Source organism: Rhincodon typus, chromosome 2 (genome assembly GCF_021869965.1).
Source record: "Rhincodon typus isolate 14 chromosome 2, sRhiTyp1.1, whole genome shotgun sequence".
NCBI lineage: Eukaryota > Metazoa > Chordata > Chondrichthyes > Orectolobiformes > Rhincodontidae > Rhincodon > Rhincodon typus.
Window position 1 is genome coordinate 1,377,922 of NC_063333.1, and position 21,725 is coordinate 1,399,646.

A 21,725-nucleotide genomic window follows, 5' to 3' on the forward strand; every position below is an offset into this window, starting at 1 on the left:
GTGAAATTAGAAAATACTTAGAATTGCAGTGATTAATTCCAGAGTGTTTTTGGATTGGAAAGAGGAGTTCACATGTCTGACATTCAGTGGAATTTGTAATTTAGCTGTACTGATAAAGGGAGTGATGTCTATTCATAGAATCCCCACAGTGTGGAAACAGGCCCTTCAACCCAACAAGTCCACACCGACCCTCAGAACATCCCACCCAGAAACATCTCCTTATAATACACCTAATCTACACATCCCGGAACACTACATAGAACATAGAACATTACAGCGCAGTACAGGCCCTTCGGCCCTCTATGTTGCGCCGACCTGTGAAACCAATCTAACCTAAACTATTCCATTATCATCCATATGTTTATCCAATGACCATTTAAATGCCCTTAAAGTTGGCAAGTAAATCATTGAATCCCTATGGTTTGGAAGCAGGCCATTTGACCCATCAGGTTCATACTGACCCTCCAAAGAGCATCCTGCACATCCCTGGATACTATGGACAATTTAGCATGGCCCATCCACCCTAACCTACACCATCTTTGGGCAGTGGGAGGAAACCCACACAGACACGGTGAGAATGTGCAAACTGATGCCCAAGGGTGGAATCGAACCCAGGTCCCTGATGCTGTGAGGCAGCAGTGCTAACCACTGAGCCACCGTGCCACTTGCTCATGTCAGAAGTGGGATTCAAACCCACGCCTCCAGTCGGAGACCAGAACACCCAGCTTTATAGTGGAAGGAGTTTATTCCTTGAGTCTGGCACCTTAGACCACTCGGCCATCCTGACACACACTACGGGCAATTTAACATGGCCAAACCACATAGCCTGCATATTTTTGGACTGCAGGAGGAAACCCACGCAGACATGGAGAGAATGTGCAAACTCCACACAGACAGTCGCCCGAGGGTGGAATTGAACCTGGGTCCCTGGCGCTGTGAGGCAGCAGTGCTAACCACTGAGCCACCATGCCACCCCTTTCCACACTTTATCATGCTCAGGAAACTCAGTTGCCTATCAGGAAATTAAAACATTCCAGCAGCTTAATTAATCACACTCTCCAACAGCAGTGCACAGTGACAGTAGTGCAATCCATCACAGTGTGTGAGCTAAGGTGGCTGAGCCAAGCATGATAGTCAACCATGACGAATATCGTGCATTTGTTCCTTGGGCAATAACTAGCAGTGTGCCAACATCCTCACAGTGGTCCGTGGGCAATCATAGAATCCCTACAGTGTGGATGTAGGCCTTTGGCCCATTGAGTCCACACTGTCCCTCCAAAGAGCATCACACCTAGACCCAGACCCCAACCCTATCTCTCTGTAACCCTCCATTTCCCATGGCTAATCCTCTAGACTGCACGTCACTGGACACTATGGGCAATTTAGCATGGCCAATCCACCTAGCCTGCACATTTTTACACTGTGGGAGGAAGCCGGAACACCCGGAGGAAATCCACGCAGACACGGAGAATGAGCAAAGTCCGCACAGACAGTTGCCTGAGGTTGGAATCAAACCTGGGTCCCTGGTGCTGTGAGAAACATAGAAACAAAGAGCCATTGAAGATAGGGACAGGAGGAGGCCATTCAGCCCTTTGAGCCTGCTCCACCATTCTTTCATGATCATGATCCTCCAACTCAATAGCCTAATCCCGCTTTCTCCCCACAACATTTGATCCCATTCACCCCAAGTATTATATTTAGTCGCCTCTTGAATACATTCAATGTTTTGGCATCAACTACTTTCTGTGGTAATGAATTCCACAGGCTCACCACTCTTTGGGTGAAATGTCTCCCCATCTCTATCCTAAATGGTCTACCCCCAAATACTCAGACCGTGACCCCTGGCTCTGGACACATCTACCATCGGGAGCATCCTCCCTGCATCTACCCTGTCTGGACCTGTTAGAATTTTGTAAGTCTCTATGAAATCCCCCTTTATTCATCTGAGCTCCAGAGAAAACAATCCTAATCTAGTCAATCTCTCCTCATACGTCAGACCCACCATCCCCGGGATCAGCCTGGTAAACCTTCGTTGCACTCCCTGGAGGGCAAGAGCATCCTTCCTCAGAAAAGGAGACCAAAACTGCACACACTATTCTAGGTGTGTTCTCACCAAGGCCCTGTATAACTGCAACAACACATCCCTGCTCCTGTACTCAACCTCTCGCAATGAAGGCCAACATACCATTTACCTTCTTTACCACCTGCTGCACCTGCATGCTTACCTTCAGCAACTGGTGCACAAGGACACCCAGGTCCCACTGCACGCTCCCCTCTCCCAATTTACAGCCATTCAGGTAGTAATCTGCATTCTTGTTTTTGCTTCCAAAGTGAATAACCTCATATTTATCCAAACAATACTACATCTGCCATTGATTTGCCTACTCACCCAACCTGTTGAGATCATGCTGACAGATCTCTGCATCCTTGTCACAGTTTACCCTCCCACCCAATTTGGTGTCATCTGCACACTTGGAGATGTTACATTTTGTTCCCTCATCCAAATCATTAATATATATCGTGAAGAGCTGGGGTCCATGCACTGATCCCTGTGGCACCCCACTAGTTACTGCCTGCCAATTTGAAAAGGACCCATTAATTCCTACCCTGTGTTTCCTCTCTGCCAACCAGGTTTCTGTCTTATCTCAATACACGGCCCGCAATCCCATGTGCTTTAATCTTGCACATTAATCTCTTATATGGGACTTCGTCAAGCACTTTCTGAAAGTCTAAATATACTACATTGACTGGCTTCCCCCTTGTCAACTCTTCTAGTTAAATTCTCATAGATTCCCACAGATTTATCTAGCATGACTTCCCCTTCATAAATCCATGCTGACTCTGTCTGATCCTGCCACTGCTTTCTAAATACACTGCTATAAAATCCTTGACAATGAATTCGAGAATTTTCCTCGCTACTGATGTTAGGTTCACTGGTCTATAATTCCCTGTTTTCTCTCAACCTCCCTTTTTGAATATTGGAATGACATTAGCCACCCTCTAATCTGCAGGGACTGTTCCAGAGTCTATAGATTTCTGGAAGATGACCACCAATGCATCCAATATTTCTAGAGCTACTTCCTTAAGTCCTTAAGATGTAGGATCAGTCCCTAAGGATTTATCAGTCTTCAATTCCAACAAGTTTCCAAGCACCATTTCTTTACTAATATTGATCTCCCTCAGCTCTTCTCTCTCACTAAATCTTGCATCCTCGAACAATTCTGGTATCTGACTTGTGTAATCTTTTGTGAAGACAGAACCAAAGTATGTATTCACTTCCTCAGCCATTTTTTTGTCTGCTATCATACATTCCACCCACCCCGACCCCTCCACAATTTCTGTCTGTAGGGGATCTACATTTGTCTTTACTAATCTCTTTCTTTTCACATACCTATAGAAACTCTTAGTGTCAGTCTTTATGTTCCCTGCAATCTTACTTTCTTACTCTATTTCCCCCTTCTTAATCAATCCTTTGATCTTTCTTTGCTGAATTCTAAATTGCTCCCAATCATCAGATTTATTATTTTTTAGGTCAATCTGTATGTTTTTTCCTTGGATCAGATACTATCTCTAATTTCCTTCGTAAGCCATGGATTGGCCCTCTTACCCATTTTGCTTTAACGACAGACAGGAATAAATAGTTGTTGCAGTTCCCCCATGCGTTTCTTGAATGTTTGCCATTGCATTTCCACTGTCATCCCTTTAAGAAACTCCTTCCCAGTCTATCAAGACCAACTCATGCCTCATATACTCGTAGTTTCCTATATTGAGGTTCAGCGCCCTAGTCTCCAAATCAATAACCTCACTCTCCATCTTGATTAAAAACTTCGATCATGGTCACTCTTCACCAAGGGGTCTTGCACAGCTAAATTAGCAATGATGCACCCGTGCTAACCACTGAGCCACTGTGCCTCCCTATATGCCTATTAATTTTTAAAAATTCACTCATGGGATGTTGGCGCCTCTGACTGGACAGCATTTATTGCCTGTCCCTAGTTGCCCCTTGAGAAGATGTTGGTGAACTGCCTCCTTGAAACATGGCAGTCCATGTGCCGTAGGTAGACCTACAAAGCCCTGAGGGAGGGAATTCTAGGATTTTGACCCAGCAACACTGAAGAAACAGTGATATATTTCCAAGTCAGGGTGGTGAGTGGATTGGAGGAGAATTTGGAGGGGATGGTGTTCCTGTGTACCTGCTGCCCTTGTCCTTCTGGATGGAAGTGCTTGTGGGTTTGGAAGGTGCTGTCTGAGGCACTTTGGTGAATTTCTGCAGAGCATCTTGTCGATAGTACACACTGCTGCTACTGAGCGTCGGTGGTGGAGGGAGTGAATGCTTGTGGATGTTGTGCCAATCAAGCGGGGGCTGCTTTGTCCTGGATCGAGTCAAGCTTCTTGAATGTTGTTGGGGCTGCACCCATCCAGGCAAGTGGGGAGTATTCCATCACACTCCTGACTTGTGCCTTGTAGATGGTGGACAGGCTTTGAAGAGTCAGGAGGTGAGTTACTCGCTGCAGGATTCCCAGCTTCTGACCTGCTCTTGTAACTACTGTTTATGTAGTGAGTCCAGTTGAGTTTCTGGTTAATGATTACTCCCAGGATGTTGATAGTGGGGGATTCAATGATGGTAACACCATTGATGTCAAGGGACAGTGGTTAGATTGTCTCTCATTGGTGATGGTCATAGCCTGGTATTTGTGTGGCACGAATGTTACTTGTCCCTTATCAGCCCCAAGCCTGGATATCGTCCCGATCATATTACATTTGAACATGGCCTGCTTCAGTATCTGAGGAGTCACGAATGGTGCTGAACATTGTGCAATCATCAGCGAACATCCCCAATTCTGACCTTATGATGGAGGGAAGGTCATTGATGAAGCAGCTGAAGATGTTTGGGCCTAGGACACTCCCCTGAGGTATTCCTGCAGAGATGTCCTGGAGCTGAGTTGATTGACCTCCAACAACCACAACCATCTTCCTATGTGTCAGGTATGACTGCAACCACCGGAGCGTTTGCCCCCAATACCCATTGATTCCAGTTTTGCTCGGGCTCCTTGATGCCACACTCAGTCAAATGCAGCCTTGATATCAAGGGCTGTCACTCTGACCTCACCTCTGGAATTTAACTCTTTTGTCCATGTTTGAACCAAGGCTGTAATGAGGTCAGGAGCTGAGTGGCCCTGGTGGAACCCAAACTGGGCGTCACTGAGCAGGTTATTGCTGAGCAGGTGCTGCTTGATAGCGCTGTTACTGACACCTTCCATCACTTTACTGATGATCGAGAGGAGACTGATGGGGCGGTAATTGGCTGGGTTGGATTTGTCCTGCTTTTCATCCATGATACATACCTGGGCAATTTCTCACATTGCCAGGTAGATGCCAGTGTTGTAACTGTACTATAACAGCTTGGCTAGGGGAGCAGCAAGTTCTGGAGCACGAGCCTTCAGTACTATTGCAGAATTTTGTCAGGGCCCATAGCCTTTGCAGTATCCAGTGTCTCCAGCCGTTTCTTTTACCATGTGGAGTGAATTGAATTGACTAAAGATTAGTATCTGTGAAAGCTATGCTGACTCTTCCAAATTAGTCCACCATTTCCCATGTGGTTATTAATTCTGTCCTCAATAATTGTTTCTAAAAGTTTCCACACCACTGAAGTTAAAGTGGCTGAGTCTGTAACTTGTAGGTTATCCATCAGGTGTAATTCCTGTTTATTTATGTTCACAATTCTCAAAACTTTTTAATTGAAGGATCATACAAGATTCTGAGGTGGCTTGATGGAATAGATGTTGAGGAGGTGTTTCTATTATTGGGGGTAGTACAAACTAGGCCATAGTTACAGAATAAGGCGACACAAATTTAATACTGAGATGTGAGGGATTTTTTTTTCTCCCAGAGGGTAGAGAATGTCTGGAATTCTAGCAAATAACTGACATGGGTGAGAAATTGGCTGAGTGGTGGGCTACAGAAAGGAGGAATAACAGGTAGGTATTCAAACTGGCAGGATGTGACGGTAGTGTCCCTCTCCTTGCGTTCCTTACGAAAACAAAAGCCCCACCTCAAGGTGACCACCCTGACCCCATGAGTGACCAGCTGGCAGAGTGGATGGGCTAGTTTACCTTGACAGTGTCATATCACCCCTGGGTCAGGCAGTGACCCCTGCCATTCCGTGCTGAGCCTTACAGCTCCTTGTTGATGTTTGTGGTTGCTGCGGAATCGACAGCTAACCCTGCCTTGTCATTCTATCACTTTAGAGAGTTTGCTTCCTCAATCTCTGATTGTGCTGACACTGCTTCCTGCTTGCGCTGACAAACACTTAGAGCAAGTGCAGTAAATCCCAGTATTTGTTATCAATGTTGTTTTTCTAATCTCTAGCTCTCTGTCCTGGTGTCAGTGAAATGGGGTTTTCTTGTGGGTTCAGGGTCAAGAGTGTCACTGTGCCTCTCATCCTGACTCTCAGCTTTGGCTCATTGTTCAACTGTGGCCGAATCCATCAGTGAATCACAGAATTGTTACAGCACAGAAATAGATTGTTCTACCCATCATTTCTGAGCATTTTAACTTGGTGCTAATCTCCCACCTTTACTCTGCACACATTTCAATCCAAATAACCATCCAATGCCCTCCTGAATACCTAATCTGAATCTGCGTCCACCGCATCTCCAGGAAACGCATTCCTGACCCTCGCCACTCATTGTGTGGAAAATGTTTTTCTCACATCACCCTTGCTTCTTTTGCACATCACTTTAAATCTTGTTCATAGACATGCTAGGAAAGTGGGCAAAGAGGGTGGCAAATGAAATGAAGTGTGAGGTGGAATAGAGATGTAAACTATTTTTTAAATGGGGAAAGGCTTTGGAAATCTGAAGCATAAAGGGACTTAGGAGTCATGGTTCACTATCCCACTATCACTACCAATACATTTTTTTGGAAGTTGAAGTATCCCATTATAATTACCCTATAATGCAGATTAGTTTCTCTACATCCTTTCCAACAGTCCATAGACTAGACTGAGTAATGTCATTGCACCTTTCCGTTCCTTGGCTCAAGCCAAATCAATTCAGTCCTCGGACTCTCTGACCACCTCCTTTCTTCCTTTTGTTTCTTTCCTGAAAGCCCTTGTAATCAGGAATGTTTAACACCCAGACTTCCAGTTCCCTTGGCCAAGTGAATTCATCGTCACAACATCATGTTTACACATGGAAATCTGTGCCTGTAACTCCCAAAACTTAGTAAATGCATTCTGTATATTCACATACATACAGTATAAACCAGATTCACACTTCATTACCTTCTCCCTTTCCCCAATTCCATTCATTAACTTGTTACCTATTCTTGGCTTCCCGCATTGCCCAGTACTTTGTACAACCTGTTAAATATTTTGTCCTGGTTCTTAAACTCTTGCTGAGCTTTTTTTTTTGAACTCTCTCCAGTATATGAGCCAAACACCCAAGAAGACCCCGCAAGCACCTCAGTCCCAGCTCTGTTCAGGTGTAACCTGTCTGGCTTATAAAGGTGCCATCATCTTCCCCAGAGCCTGTCTCAGTGTCCCAGGATTCTAAAACCCTCCCTAATGACCTCCGAGTGATCACTCTCTCCCTCAGGAGAGTGTTCTGCAGCCGTCCCTGACCCTGTCACCAGAGAGGCAAATACCATCATGCAGGCACACCTACAGCCACAGAAATGTGTGTTAGTTTCCGCGAATGAGCAAATCCCCAAACATTGCAGCAGTGTAATTGTAAACACTTCCAAATCCAAGAACTTTTTAAGGATCTTTCAGCACTCAGGACATTGGAAAGCATTTTCCAGCTAATAAGATACTGTTTGAAGTGTAGTCTCTGTTGTAATGTAGGAAACAGGACAGCTAACTTGCATACAGCAAGATCCCACAACTTTGAGGTGGGGAATAAGCAGCTAATCTGTTGTGGTGATGTTGGTCGAGGGAGAAATATTGTCCAGGACATAGAACACAGGACAGGTGTCTGTGTCTGTGCGCGCGCGCGGCATGTGTATGTGTTTGTTTTGAGATGAGGGTGAGGGCATTGCTGACCAGGCAGCATTTATTGCTCATCCCTAATTGCCCAGAGGACAGTTAAGAGTCAACCACATTGCTTTGGGTCTAGAGTCACATGTAGGCCAGAGCAATACACTCTGCACTTTGGCAGGAATGATCATATCTATCTAATGTCAGTAATTGCCATGCTTCTGCATTCCTCTCTCATCTCCACTGCCACCTCCTCCCCACAGCTCCCCCCGCCCACCTCCACCCTGTTCAGTGCCTCTCCCCTCTCTCTGTCGGCCGCCCCATCCCTCCCTCTGCACAGGACCTGGAATGAATCTTGTTGCACTCAGCCCCAATCTCCCTGGGCCTGTCTGAAATAAAGTGCTACATGCTCAGTCTCTTTTCCCACTGAGTGCCAGGTCACAAATTAAGTAATAATAATTTAAAGACGCATTTATTGTTCCTCCTAGCCTGTTCTCTGGGTTTTCTCTGTCTTAGAATTATATATTACTGCAGGAGACCATTCAGCCCCATTATGCCATGTGTACAGTGATAAAGTGATATCCAATTCTGCTGCCTGGGAAGGTAGTGAAGGCCAGAAATCTTACAACCTTTAAAAAAATATTTGGATGTGCACTTCAAATATCATAATATTCAAAGATATGAGACAAGTGCAGGAAATTGGGATTAGCATGCCTTTAGTGGTAGTTATATCAGTGCAGACTCAATGGGCTGCAGGGCCTTATCTGCACTCTGAATTTCCCTACAGGCTTGTTGTTGGTATGACTGATTCTAAATGCCATTAGTTGTTGTGGCAATGCTTTGTTTGTTGTAAACAGAGCTTGCTCAGAACCACACTCAGTCTTCAGCTGTCAATGTATTAATGACTTGGCTGGATTCCTCTACAGAGACAGTAGGTGCCACAATACGGTTAATGTACAACTCATTGTGATGTCAGTGTAACATTGAGTCAGATGGTGGCAGTTAGCTCACCTCTTGTGTCGGTGCCTTGTTCTCCGAGCTCATTAACGTGCAGTACCCTGCAGTCTCTCTGGTAGCTTTAGATTTCCAAAGGGGGTGTCAAAAACCCCTGGACATGTTCCTCTACGTGGTAGGTACTGCAGTCATGGATCCCTGTGCTGGGGCTTGGGAATGTTGAAATGCTACTTATTGAGGGCATGTGTGAGCCTGTCTTTAACCACAAATTGGTTCTCAACCATGACTGACTGAAGCTGTGATGTGCTGGCTACTGAATTTTAATGTCTCTGGTCTAACGATATGGACATTTTTGAGCAGTTTCTGTCGGAGTGGACCATCCATCAGTAATCTGTTACCTCACACCATGTCTGAAGCACTCTGGATTAATGTCTGTTTCAATGCCATAAAATTATTGACACCAAAGAGAGGAGATGTTAGTGCAGGATTTCCAATCTAGCCTCATTATTAGCTCCGATTCAGCACTCTATAATTTAATAACAGACAATTAAGACACAGTAAAACTCCCCGGACCAGAACAGCGTGGGGTTAGATACAGAGTAAAGCTCCTCTACATTTTCCCTTCAAACACACCCCAGTCCAGTACAGCATGGGGTTAGAGTCATAGAGTAATACAGCATGGAAACAGGCTCTTCAGCCCAAACTGGACCGTGCTGACCATGGTGCCCACTCAGCTAGTTCCAATTGCCTGCATTTGGGTTAGATTGCAAGTAAAGCTCCTTCTATACTGTCCCCCTGAAACATTTCAAGGACAGGGACAGCACAGGGTTAGATACAGAGCTGCTTTTCTGGGGCCCCCTAACTGTTCCTTGTGTCTTGTGTTTTGACATTTCTGCCCATCAGCTGGTGTTTCACTTGGTAATGAGGGAATTCAATAATCCAGTCACTTGCACTGCTGTTGTTCAACAGCCTGACCTACTAAATGGTCAAAGCTTTAAACTGACTAGTCCTTGAATTGGAGCAGAATGATGAAATGCTTGCCGATTGTAGCCTTGCCATTGCCAAAGGGCTGTCAGGCATGTTTCCTCTTGCTAGTCACTGTCTTGTAGCTGCCTCAACTACTCCTCAGTAGACACAACTAGCAAGTAGCTCAGAGTCAGAACAAATTTGCTTTGATGAAAATGGAAAAATTTTATTGCAGCTTTTTGTCTTGTACTCATCAGGAGACCATATTTGCAAGTATATCAATTCCACAGGAAAACCCACTTTTAATCTGCATGAAAGGAGAATGCTGATTGGCAACATCACTTCCAATCAAGCTAATTGCTATAGAGAATGCACCAATTAATGACGATTAGCAGGTGTTTAAATTCATTCATGGGATATGGGCATCTCTGGCTGTGCAGCAATTATTGCCCGTCCCTAGTTGCCCCTTGAGAAAGCGGTAGTGAGCTGCCTCTTGAACTGCTGCAATCCATGTGCTGTAGATAGGTCCACAGTGCCCCGAGAGACGAAATTCCAGGATTTTGACCCAGCGTCAGTGAAGGAACGGTGATATATTTCAAGTCATGATGGTGAGTGGCTTGGCGGGGAGCTTGCAAGTGGTGGTGTACCCATATATCTGCTGCCCTTGCCCTCTTAGATGGAAGGTGCTGTCTAAGGCTCTTTGGTGAATTTCTGCAGAGCATCTTGTAGACAGTACACACTGCTGCTACTGAGCGTCGGTGGTGGAGGGAGTGAATGCTTGTGGATGTAATGCCAATCAAGCGGGCTGATTTGTCCTGGATAGTGTCAAGCTTCTTGAGTGTTGTTGGAGCTGCAGTCATCCAGGCAAGTGGGGAGTATTCCATCACATTCCTGACTTGTGCCTTGTAGATGGTGGACAGGCTTTGAGGAGTCAGGAGGTGAGTTACTCGCTGCAGTATTCCCAGCTTCTGATCTACTCTTGTAGCCACTGGGTTTATGTGGTGAGTCCAATTAAGTCTCTGGTCAATGGTAACCCTCAGGATGTTGACAGTGGGGGATTCAGTGATGGTAACACCATTGAATGTCAAGGGGTGGTGGTAAGATTGTCTCTTATTGAAGATGGTCATTGCCTGGCATTTGTGTGACATGAATGTCACTTGCCCCTTGTCAGCCTAAGCCTGGATATTGTCCAGACCTTGTTGGATTCAAACATGGACTGCTTAGGTAGCTGCAGAGTCGTGAATGATGCTTAACATTGTGCAGTCATCGGTGACTATCCCCACTTCAGACCTTATGATGGAGGGAAGAAGTGTCACCTGTTGCTGAAAGATATGAGATCCCTTTAACCTTCCAGGGTAAACTAACGCAGACTGGAATATGAAAAAACAAAGTATTCACCAGTCTGGCAGCATTTGTGACGAGAGAGACAGAGTTAACATTTCAAGTCCAGTGACCTCCTTTCAGAACACAAGAAGGGTCACTGGACTTGAAAAGTTAAAACCCTGTTTTTCTCTTCAGACCTGCTGAGTTTCTCTAGAATTTTGTTTTGTTTTGTTTCATATTTCCAGCATCTCTGGTTTTTTTAATCTTGAATTAGACTGGGTCCTTTTCAGGACTAAATGTGACCACCTTAGGGCCTTTCATGAGTTTGTGCAGTGTACAGTGAGGAGTGATCTGACCAGAATCGCCATGATCCCACAGGATGGCTTCTCCAGCACCAAGATACAGGGTGAAAAATCGGCCTGGGCCACAGTTTGGAGAGTCTGATAAGACCAATCTTATAGCACGTCAAATTGTTGGAATCCTGATGTGTTTACTGACCAGTGAAGGTAGGTTTGTGGGAGACAGTAGGAGAGAACAATGGAGGGTTTTTTTTTTCAGAAACTAGATTAGCCATATAAATGAATTGAGTACAAGAGCAGGGAGAAGCTAGGAATACTGGGGCAAGTAACTCACCTCCTGATTCCTGAAAGCCTGTCCACCATCTGCAAGGCACAAGTCAGGAGTGTGATGGAATATTCCCCACTTGCCTGGATGAGTGCAGCTCCAACAACACTCAAGAAACTTGACACCATCCAGGACAAGCAGCCCACTTGGTTGGTACCACATCCACTCCATGCACCCCTGATGCTCAGTAGCAGCAGTGTGTACTATCTACTGGACTGCAGAAACTCACCAAAGATCCTTCGGCAGCACCTTCCAAACCCATGACCACTTCCATCTAGAAGGACAAGGGCAGCAGATACATGGGAACACCACCACCTCCAAGTTCTCCTCCAAGCCACTCACCATCCTGTTCCTTTCCTGTCACTGGGTCAAAATCCTGGAATTCCAAAGGACATTGTGGGTCAACCCACGGCACAAGGACTGCAGTGGTTCAGGAAGACAAAAGTTCCCTCCTAAACTATGGACCCAATGGGAATCTCTGCCCACGTTGATTGCCATTCCGATGAATAGCTTCTGTTTCCGGAAGCTGGTTCCAGACACAAACCCTGGGATACATGTCACAGCAAAAAGAAATGACAGGTGACGTCCGTCCTGACTTGTTTTCTTTTACATTTCAAAACAAATTTTTATGAAAATAAAAATGGAAAATTCACAAATTGTGTGCTCCTTTGCAAAGAAAGTTGAACAACGTTTCATTCTTCACTGCATCTTGCTTCCAGTCGGTGGCCAGTGGTGTTCTGCAGGGATCTGTTCTGGGGCCTCTGCTCTTTGTGATCTTTATAAATGACTTGGATGAGGAAGTGGAGGGGTGGGTTAGTAAGTTTGCCGATGATACGAAGGTTGGTGGAGTTGTAGACAGTGTGGAGGGCTGTTGTAGGTTGCAATGGGACATTGACAGGATGCAGAGCTGGGCAAAGAAGTGGCAGATGGAATCCAACCCAGAAAAGTGTGAAGTGATTCATTTTGGAAGGTCGAATTTGAATGCAGAATACAGGGTTGATGGCAGGATTGTCGGCCGTGTGGAGGAACAAAGGGATCTTGGTGTCCATGTCCGTAGATCCCTCAAAGTTGCGACCCAAGTTGATAGGGTTGTAAAGAAGGTGTATGGTGTGTTGGCTTTCATTGGCAGGGGAATTGAGTTTAAGAGCCATGAGGTTATGCTGCAGCTCTATAAAACCCTGGTTAGACCACACTTGGAATATTGTGTTCAGTTGTGGTCACCTCATAGGAAGGATGTGGAAGCTTGAGAGAGGGGGCAGAGGAGATTTACCAGGATGCTGCCTGGACTGGAGGACAGGTCTTATGAGGAAAGGTTGAGGAGGCTAGGGCTTTTTTCATTGGAGCGAAGAAGGATGAGAGGTGACTTGATAGAGGTTTACAAGGTGATGAGAGGCATAGATAGAGTAGATAGTCAGAAACTTTTTCCCAGGGTGGAAATGACTATTACGAGGGGGCAGAATTTTAAGGTGATTGGAGGAAGGTATAGGGGAGATGTCAGAGGTAGGTTCTTTGCACAGAGAGTGATGGGTGTGTGGAGTGCACTGCCGGCAGTTGTAGTGGAGTCAGATACTTTGGAGACTTTCAAACGACTCTTGGATAAGCGCATGGAGGATAGTAAAATGTAGGGTATGCAGGGTAGTTTGATCTTAGTATGATAATAGGTCGGCACAACATTGTGGGCTGAAGGGCCTATACTGTGCTGTACTGTTCTATGTTGTTACATGTATAATACCATTTTAAAAATTGATGGACCATTCTTCATGTTACATTTCCTGCGTGTTGCCTTGTCAATGGTGGACAGGCACTGGAGAGTCAGGAGGTGAGTTACTGGCTGTGGAATACTACTGGACTATGAGCAGACTTGCCAACTCTTGGTTGATCGTGCTGTGTGTTCAATACATTGGAAGGGATTGAGAGACACAGTAAGATATTCTGATTACACTCTCACTCTCACCCTTACTCTTTCTCTCATACTTTCTATCTCACGTGCTCTCTCACTCAGACACTTTCTCTCTTCTCCCCTCCACAGGGCATGAGCAAACCCTTCTCTGAGGTTATCAAAGCAAATATCGGAGATGCACACGCCATGGGACAGAAGCCAATCACCTTCATCCGACAGGTACGTTATTGTTCATAGTGGATGGGAAATTGTTTAAGGTTAGTGTTTGAGAGCAGGGGGAAAGTGAACATACAGCATTTTTGAAGCTGTACAGTTTCCACAATTGGGTTATTTCCCTGTCAAGCTCTGTATATTCACCGGTATCTCTGACCTAGCACTAACCAATTCTTACTCTTTTTCAATCTGATGATGTTGGTGGGACATTTTACTTCCACGTGACCAATTGGTATCACAGGCACCAACTCAACAATCTGGTGAACATTGCTGCTGAAGTCCAGCTTTTTCCTTCCCTGCTTTACTGTCAATAATCCCTTTGTCTGCCTTCTCTTCTCGTTCTGTCACTACTCTCGCTCTCGCTCTCACACACACTCTCACTCTCTTTATCTGGGCTCCATCTCCAACTATCTGCTCAGCTCTTTCCCACACACTCACCCGCTGCCATCAGAGTAAATAGCTTCTTTTCCTAGTTGCTATCAGTTCTGAAGAAGGGTCACCGGATTCAAAATGTTAATGCTCTTTTTCTCTCTCCATGTTTGCTGCCAGACCTGCTGAGTTTCTCCAGCAATTTCTTTTTCTGTTTTCAGATTTCCACCGTCCACAGTTCTTTGTTGTATTTGAGATGTTCAATTTATCTCTCTGATTACAATTCAAGACACAGCAGATTTCCTCATGAACAGAAAATAACCATTTATTGTAATGCACTTATCTTGACTACTACAATTTTATTGAATTAGAGTTCATTTTTTAAAATCTCTTGTTTTTGTTTCATCTCCTCAAACTCCTAAAGAGAAGGGAGAAGGACGTTTTCTGTTTTCTGGAATGTTCTGGCTTCAGTCGTGTCACCAGTCTGTAGCAAATGGTGGCATGACCAATCTGAGGGCTGTTGTACGGCAGGTTTTCCATAACCTGGTGCCACTCAGATTCATCAATGTAAGAGTCTAGTTGCTTCAATAGCAACGTTGCCTTCTACAGCTAAGGACAATTAGAGATGGGAAAATAAATGCAGGTCCAGCCAGCAATGCCTACATCTGATTAATGCAGTTTTTAAAAAAGTATGCCCTTGATTTTTTCCAAATTGCAAACCTCTTCTGGTATTTTAGATCTATAACAGTGCCTGATTTCGATTCTTCTAGTTTCTAGTTCAAAAAAGTCAAATATGTCAACTGCTTAGATGTGATTCTAATTCTGGAAATCATTAGTTCAATAATTCAGACTGTGCTAAGAATTACAAGAAAGAAACCAGTTTAAGGTTGGAGATAGTAAGAACTGCCGATGCTGGAGTCTGACATAACACAGTGTGGGGCTGGAGGAACACAGCAGGCCAGGCAGCATCAGTGGAATCAGGGTCGGGACCCTTCTTCAGAAAAAGTTTAAAAACCAGTTTTTGTCAGGCTTAGCGTGATGCAGTTGCATATGCTATAGGCTAGTTTATTAACACACAGGGCACTGTGGGGAAAAGGACTTTGCACAAACATTACACAAAAAAGCAGTCATGAAAACTATTGATCTCTGCTGCATTCCCATAGCAACCCCCTGACCAATCTACTGACCTGATCTGAGAACTCCAATTGACAGTCACCTGTTCCTGCTGCATCTCCATGTTAACAAAGGCCCATCCAATTAGCACGCTGTTCCCATGCTGTATAGATTGGTGTTCCTATCTCCAAGACTGTTTTTTGCATTCTTGTCCTGATTGGTTTTGCTAAAATGAGACAAGAAGTTGAAGCTTTTCCTCCTGAACCAATCCATTTCTAAATTTTTAGTTCAGATAAAAGGTCATTGGCCTGAAACACTTACTCAGCGTCTCTCTCCACTGCCAGACCTGCTGACTATGCTGTGAGCTTTCTGTTTTTATTTCAGATTTCCAGCATCTACAGCATTTTGTTTTATATAAATGCATGTTATTGTTGTCCCGGTTGATGCATTACCCAGATCTCCTGTCTCCCAGGTTCTAGCTATCTGTACATATCCAAACCTTATCTGTGACCACAGTGTGCCTGAAGATGCCAAAAGCAGAGCAAAGAGAATTTTAGATGCATGTGGAGGAAAGACGATTGGTAAGATTAATTTTTCAACAACAACAAACCTTTCTCTCATATTGTCCTCCTCGCTAAAATTCACGTGAAAATGCATGGAATCAGCGATATTTTTAAAGCTGTCACAAAAACCATCTTCTTCTTATCTGTTAGAATCTACAGGAGGGTTCTGAAACATGGAGCTAATATTTTCAATGGAAGTACGAAAGATGTGAAATGACGTGATGCTGTTAGATTGTAAATGCATTAATCAATATATCACTGTCCCTCATTCCCCTCTCAGCTCTTTCGCTCTCTCTACACACTCCCCTGCTGCTTTCCAACTTTTTCACTCTGTTTCACTTCCTTTTTTCTCATCGCCACTTACTCACTATCCCCATTTCCCTGTCATTAACATTCCTCCTCTTACTCCTGTCTCCCATGTTCTTTTCTCTTGGTCTCTCTCTCTCTCTCCCTCACCCTCTCTCTACCCATTTTCTCTGCCAACACGTCTCATCTCATATCCTTCTTCCCCTCAGCCTGTCCTTACCTTCTCTGCTCTCTTTCTCCCTCTTCCCTTCTCTGTGTACCTCTTTACTATTTCTACCAAACCCCACCCCTCTTGTAGAAGCTGTTCCCACCTGGTGTATGGGGAACGAGTCACTCTGAGGTAGGTTTGTGGCAAGGTCGAGAAAGCTGTCTCACACTGGAGTTTCTCTCTTCTTATCTAGATCTAATGTACTCTCCGAGACAAATCAATAATCAGTCGATCGCTATCAATTATTCCTGAACTAGGGGGAGAAAGATAAACCCTAGTTTGAAAGTATCAGTGAACCCTAAACCCTGGAATGGGAGGCCGTGAATAGTTTGGGGAGGTATCAAAAAGGGATTAACCTGTGTTGAAAATACTCATTGAGTTGAGAGAACTGGGATAATTCTCCATGAACCAGAGAAAGTTGAGAAGATTTAACAAAGATATTTGAAATGGTGAAGGGTTTGGATAGATTATTATGGGGAACTTGTCACAGTAGCAGGAGGCTTGATAATTGGGAAAAGAACTAGCGATGACAAGAGGAAATGTTTGTTTAGATTTGAAGTTGTGATCTAGAATGTGTTGTCTGAGAGGGTGGGGCAAGCAGATAGATATAGACATAGACATAGACATAGACATAGTGTTAAGAGCTTAGATGTGTACAGGAGAACTTTTTAGGCCAATATGTAGAGGATTCAACAAGGGACAGAGCTGTTCTGGACCTAATTCTGGGAAATGAAGCTGATTGGTGGTTGAAGTGGTAGTGAGGGAGCATTTTAGTGATAGCGATCACAATGTGATACAATTTAAGCTTCTTACGGACAAAGAAATAGACAAGAAGCAAAACTTTGATTGGGGAGAGCAGATTTCAGTAAGATAAGGTAGGATTTGCCCAAGGTAGACTGGGAACAGCTACTAGTGGGGAAATCTATAGAAGAGCAGTGGGAGGCTTTTCACAAAGGAAATAGGAGGGTACAGGCGCAGCATGTTCCCGCAAGGGTAATTGGAAGGAGTAACGAGCCCAGAGAACCATGGATAACCAGAGATATTCAGGATACAATGAGAAGGACAAGAGGGACCTTTAGCAGGTACAAGGGGAACAAATTAGCGGAGGCATTAGTGGAGTACAGAAAGTGCAGGGTGGAAAGTAAGTAGGAAAACAAAGAGGGGATATGAGAAAATTCTGGCTGGTGAATATAGGGAAAATCCCAAGATATTCTGTGAGTATATCTATTGGAAGAGGATAACCAGGGAAAGAGTGGGACCCATAATGGACCAAGGAGACAATCTGTGGGTAGAGCCAGAGGACATTGGTGGAGTATTGAACAAATACTTGGCATCTGTCTTCACCCAATGGAATGAGGATGAAGGTATGGAACCCAGGGGGAGACACTGGGAGGTGCTTGAGCAAATTGACACAGGGAAGGACAAGGTGTTGGCAGGCTTGAAAACGGACAGATATCCAGGTCTGGATGAGTAATGTCCCAGGCTACTGTGGGAGGCAAGGGAGGAGATTGCAGGGACACCGATCCTCTCTGGCCACGGGAGGTGCCAGAGGAGTGGAGAACAGCCAATGTGGTTGTAATATTTAGGAAGGGTTGTAGAGATAAGCCACAGAACTACAGACCAGTGAGTCTCACGTCAGTGGTAGGGAAACTATTGGAGAAAATTCTGAAGGAGAGCATCTATCTCCACTTGGAGAGGCAAGGCTTGATCAGAGATAGTCAGAGGGAGGTCATGCCTAACAAATCTGATTGAATTTTTTTGAGGAGGTGACTAGGTGTGTAGATGAGAGTAGTGTAGTTGAAAGCCTTTGACAAGGTCCCCCCTAAGAGACTTATTAAGAAAGCAAATGCACATGGGATATAGGGTCATTTGATAAAGTAGATTCCAACTTGGCTCAGTTGTAGGAGATAGAGTGTGCTGGCAGAAGGTTGCTTTAGTCACTGGAAACCAGTGTCCAGTAGCAAAACATAGGATCTTGCTAGGTCCCCTGTTATTTGTCATTTATATAAATGACATAGATAACTCGGTGGGGGGGTGGGGTTTGGGTTCGTAACTTTGTGGATAACACAAAGATTGGTCAGGTGGTGAACGATAAAGTTGAGTTTCTTGGGCTACAAGAAGATATAAAGGGATGGTCAAATGGCAGATAAGTGGCAGATGGAATTTAACCCTGAAAAGTGTGAGGTGGTATACTTTTTGGAAGGAGTAACTTGACAAGAAAGTATTCAATGTTGCCTGGAAGGATGGTACAGGCGAGTTGCCTCACACCTTTTAAGAAGTGCCGCTTGAGCACTTGCATGTCATAACATTAAAGGATATGGGCAAAGCCCTGGTAAACAGGATTAGGTTGAAGGTCAGATGTTTCTCTTGTTTCAGTGCAGACTTAATGGGCCAAGGGGCCCCTTCTGCTCTGTGTGATTTTGTGATTCTTTGATTCAAGAGGAACTTTCAAATGAGAATGGGAGAACTGTGTGAATAGGGAAATACTTAGTGGGTTAGAGGGAAAGAGGGGAGAGTGGGACAAACAGAATATATTTTTTCAAAGAGTCAACACAGGCTTGAGGACTCAAATGGTTCCCATCTGATTGTAAAAGTCATTAAATGGTGACAGAGAGCATGGGCAGAGGTTAAATGGAGTAGATTTGTAGCTCGGGTTGTGGGTGTTGAGGTTGGTTGGCTTGCCGGGCTGGTTTGTTGTTCCGCAGACATTTCGATGTTCATGTACTCTTGCTGTTATCGGACATCGGACAAAACAGGAAGGAAACTAACAACAAGAGTACATGAACACCAACTGGCTACAAAAAGACACGACCAATACTCCCTCATCTCAATCCACATGGACAAGGAGAACCACGACTTCGATGGGACAGTACCAAGATCCTGGGACAGACTAGGCAGAGACAAGCACGGGAATTCCTGGAAGCATGGCACTCCAGAAGCACACTATTAATAAACACATTGAACTCGACCCCATATACATTCCACTACGGAGGAAACCTGGAAGTGAGGCAATCCATCGCAATGGACCCCAGAGTTTAAAAGCCAGGCGGGAAAACACACCGACGCTTCATTAGACGCTGCACTGAGGATGTTACCAAGCACGGTAATGAAACGTCTGCGGAACAACAAACCAGCTCGGCGAGCCAACCAACCTCAACAAGAGAGGTTAAATATTAAAGAAAGGCACAAGAAAAAGTGTGCAGCTGGAGGAGAACAGCAGGTCAGGCTGCATCAGAGGAGCAGGAAAGTCAACGTCTCGGGTCAGGACCCTTCAATGGAACCTACCTGAAACATCGACTTTCCTGCTCCTCTGATGCTGCCTGGCCTGCTGTGTTCCTCCAGCTCCACACTGTGTTATCTCTGACTCCAGCATCTGCAGTTCTTGCTATCTCACAAGGGAAAGTGGACCTTCAGCTAGCATATTGAGAATTCAACATCCTCTAGAATGTCAAGGGATAAGATGTCAAACAATTAAACAGGAGAAGATCATCTTCACTTTCCTCTTCGGTTCTCCACCTGAAGGCAGGTCTGATCCACAGCACCACAGCCTCCACGGGCCCAGCTCAAACCCACCTGAGGCCAAAATGGCAATCAAACCGTATCTGAGCCCTCGTCTGATCCAGACTAGCTATCCAGCAAACTGAACCTGCACCCTCTAAGAAGGCTGTGCTGTACTGACAATGGGCACATTATAAGCCTATTACAGTCAGGATAGAAATGGCTAAGGCTCCAGCATTGCTTCCATTGCATGGCCAAGTGAGAATCTCTCTTGCTGCCACTGCCTCCTATTGGCGTTGTGGTGGTGTGTTTGACCATGTTATGAACACACCTTCCTTGGTCATTGAGCCCTGAGATGGGACTTGAATCTAGAGGCTGTTACTCTGGGGCATCGACACTGCACGCTGTACTACCAGGGATTTCATAACAAAACACCAGATTGTCAGAGAATAGTGTACAATGCAGGAGGGGGATTAGGTTCCCATAGTAATGATGCTATAGCCTGCAAGATGATCACAGCCCTATTCAACATTCTCAATGTCTTCACCCAGGTGCCTACACGGCTAGTCAGGGTCTGGAGTGTGTTCGACAGAATGTGGCTAAATACATAGAGACTCGAGATGGAGGTATCCCTGCAGACCCAAACAACATCTTCCTCTCAACTGGAGCCAGTGATGCCATTGTGGTGAGTACCGCTCCATCGACATCTCCTGACAATCTTTATAGGCTTACAGAAATACTTTTGAAAGACGGTTTCTTTTGTAATGTTGGGAACATGGCAGCCAATTTGTACACAGCAAGATTCACAATTGGGAATGTAATCATGACCAGATTGTTTGTCTGTCTGTCTGTCTGTTTATAGGCACTCTGTCCTTCGATACGCTGTATTGGAACTGTTTCCCACACCCTGAGCAGATGGCACCTAGGGTTACCAGATAGCAGCTCAGACAGTACCCCTTCCACTCCATGCCAAACCCCCTCAGCTGGCTGCTCCAATTTCAAACCTCTCACCACCCCTCACCTCAATACTTAGAGGGAGAGTTGCTGTAGTTCCTCGTCTTGAATGTCTGAAGCTTTGACCCTGTGTCTCTCTGGGGGAGTAACACGGAGCCCCCATTGGGTCGAATGGAAGGGAGGCAACAGCCTAGAGGTATTATCACTAGACTGTTAATCCAGAGACCCGAATAATGTTCTAGGGGCCCAGGTTCCGATCCCGCCCCGGCAGATGGTGGAATTTGAAGTCAATAAAATATCTGGAATTAAGAGTCTAATGATGACCCATTGTCGATTGTCGGAAAAACCCACCTAGTTCACTAATGCCCTTTAGGGAAGGAAACTGCTGTCCTCACCTGGTCTGGCCCTACACGTGACTCCAGATCCATAGCAATGTGGTTGACTGTGAACTACCCTCTGGATAATTAGGGATGGACAATAAATGTAGCCTGGTCAGCGATGCCCTCATCCTGTGAATAAATTTTTAAAAAAGGGGCAGGAGGAGGGCAATAAGATGTTGATGGGAAGTAATTGTTTTTGGGGAAAGTGTTGAGTTGGATAGAGTTAACACATTGCCAGGCACTGGGGAGAATGGTGAGACAACAAGGTGCAGGGCTGGATGAACACAGCAGGCCAAGCAGCATCATAGGAGCAGAGAGGCTGACGTTTCGGGCCTAGACCCTTCATCAGAAAAGGGGGAGGGGAAGGGGGTTTTGA

The 21,725-nt window shown here is 45.1% G+C and overlaps 1 protein-coding gene and 1 non-coding gene across 4 annotated transcripts in view; one reads left to right on the forward strand and one right to left on the reverse strand.

Moving 5' to 3' along the window:
* The window catches only part of LOC109924490 (alanine aminotransferase 2-like), a 63,421-nt gene that overhangs the window by 10,867 nt on the left and 30,829 nt on the right, over positions 1-21,725 (forward strand). For all 3 annotated transcript variants that reach the window (XM_048615533.1, XM_048615541.1, XM_048615528.1), the window contains 3 exons: positions 13,875-13,964; positions 15,913-16,021; positions 20,567-20,700. In XM_048615533.1, the coding sequence (XP_048471490.1) occupies positions 13,875-13,964; positions 15,913-16,021; positions 20,567-20,700 (333 nt within the window). The remainder of the gene's footprint in view (positions 1-13,874; positions 13,965-15,912; positions 16,022-20,566; positions 20,701-21,725) is intronic.
* On the reverse strand, positions 673-787 carry trnal-caa. Its single transcript has 2 exons — positions 750-787; positions 673-718 (listed from the first exon to the last, which is right to left on the reverse strand). It is a non-coding gene; the product is annotated as a tRNA-Leu (tRNA).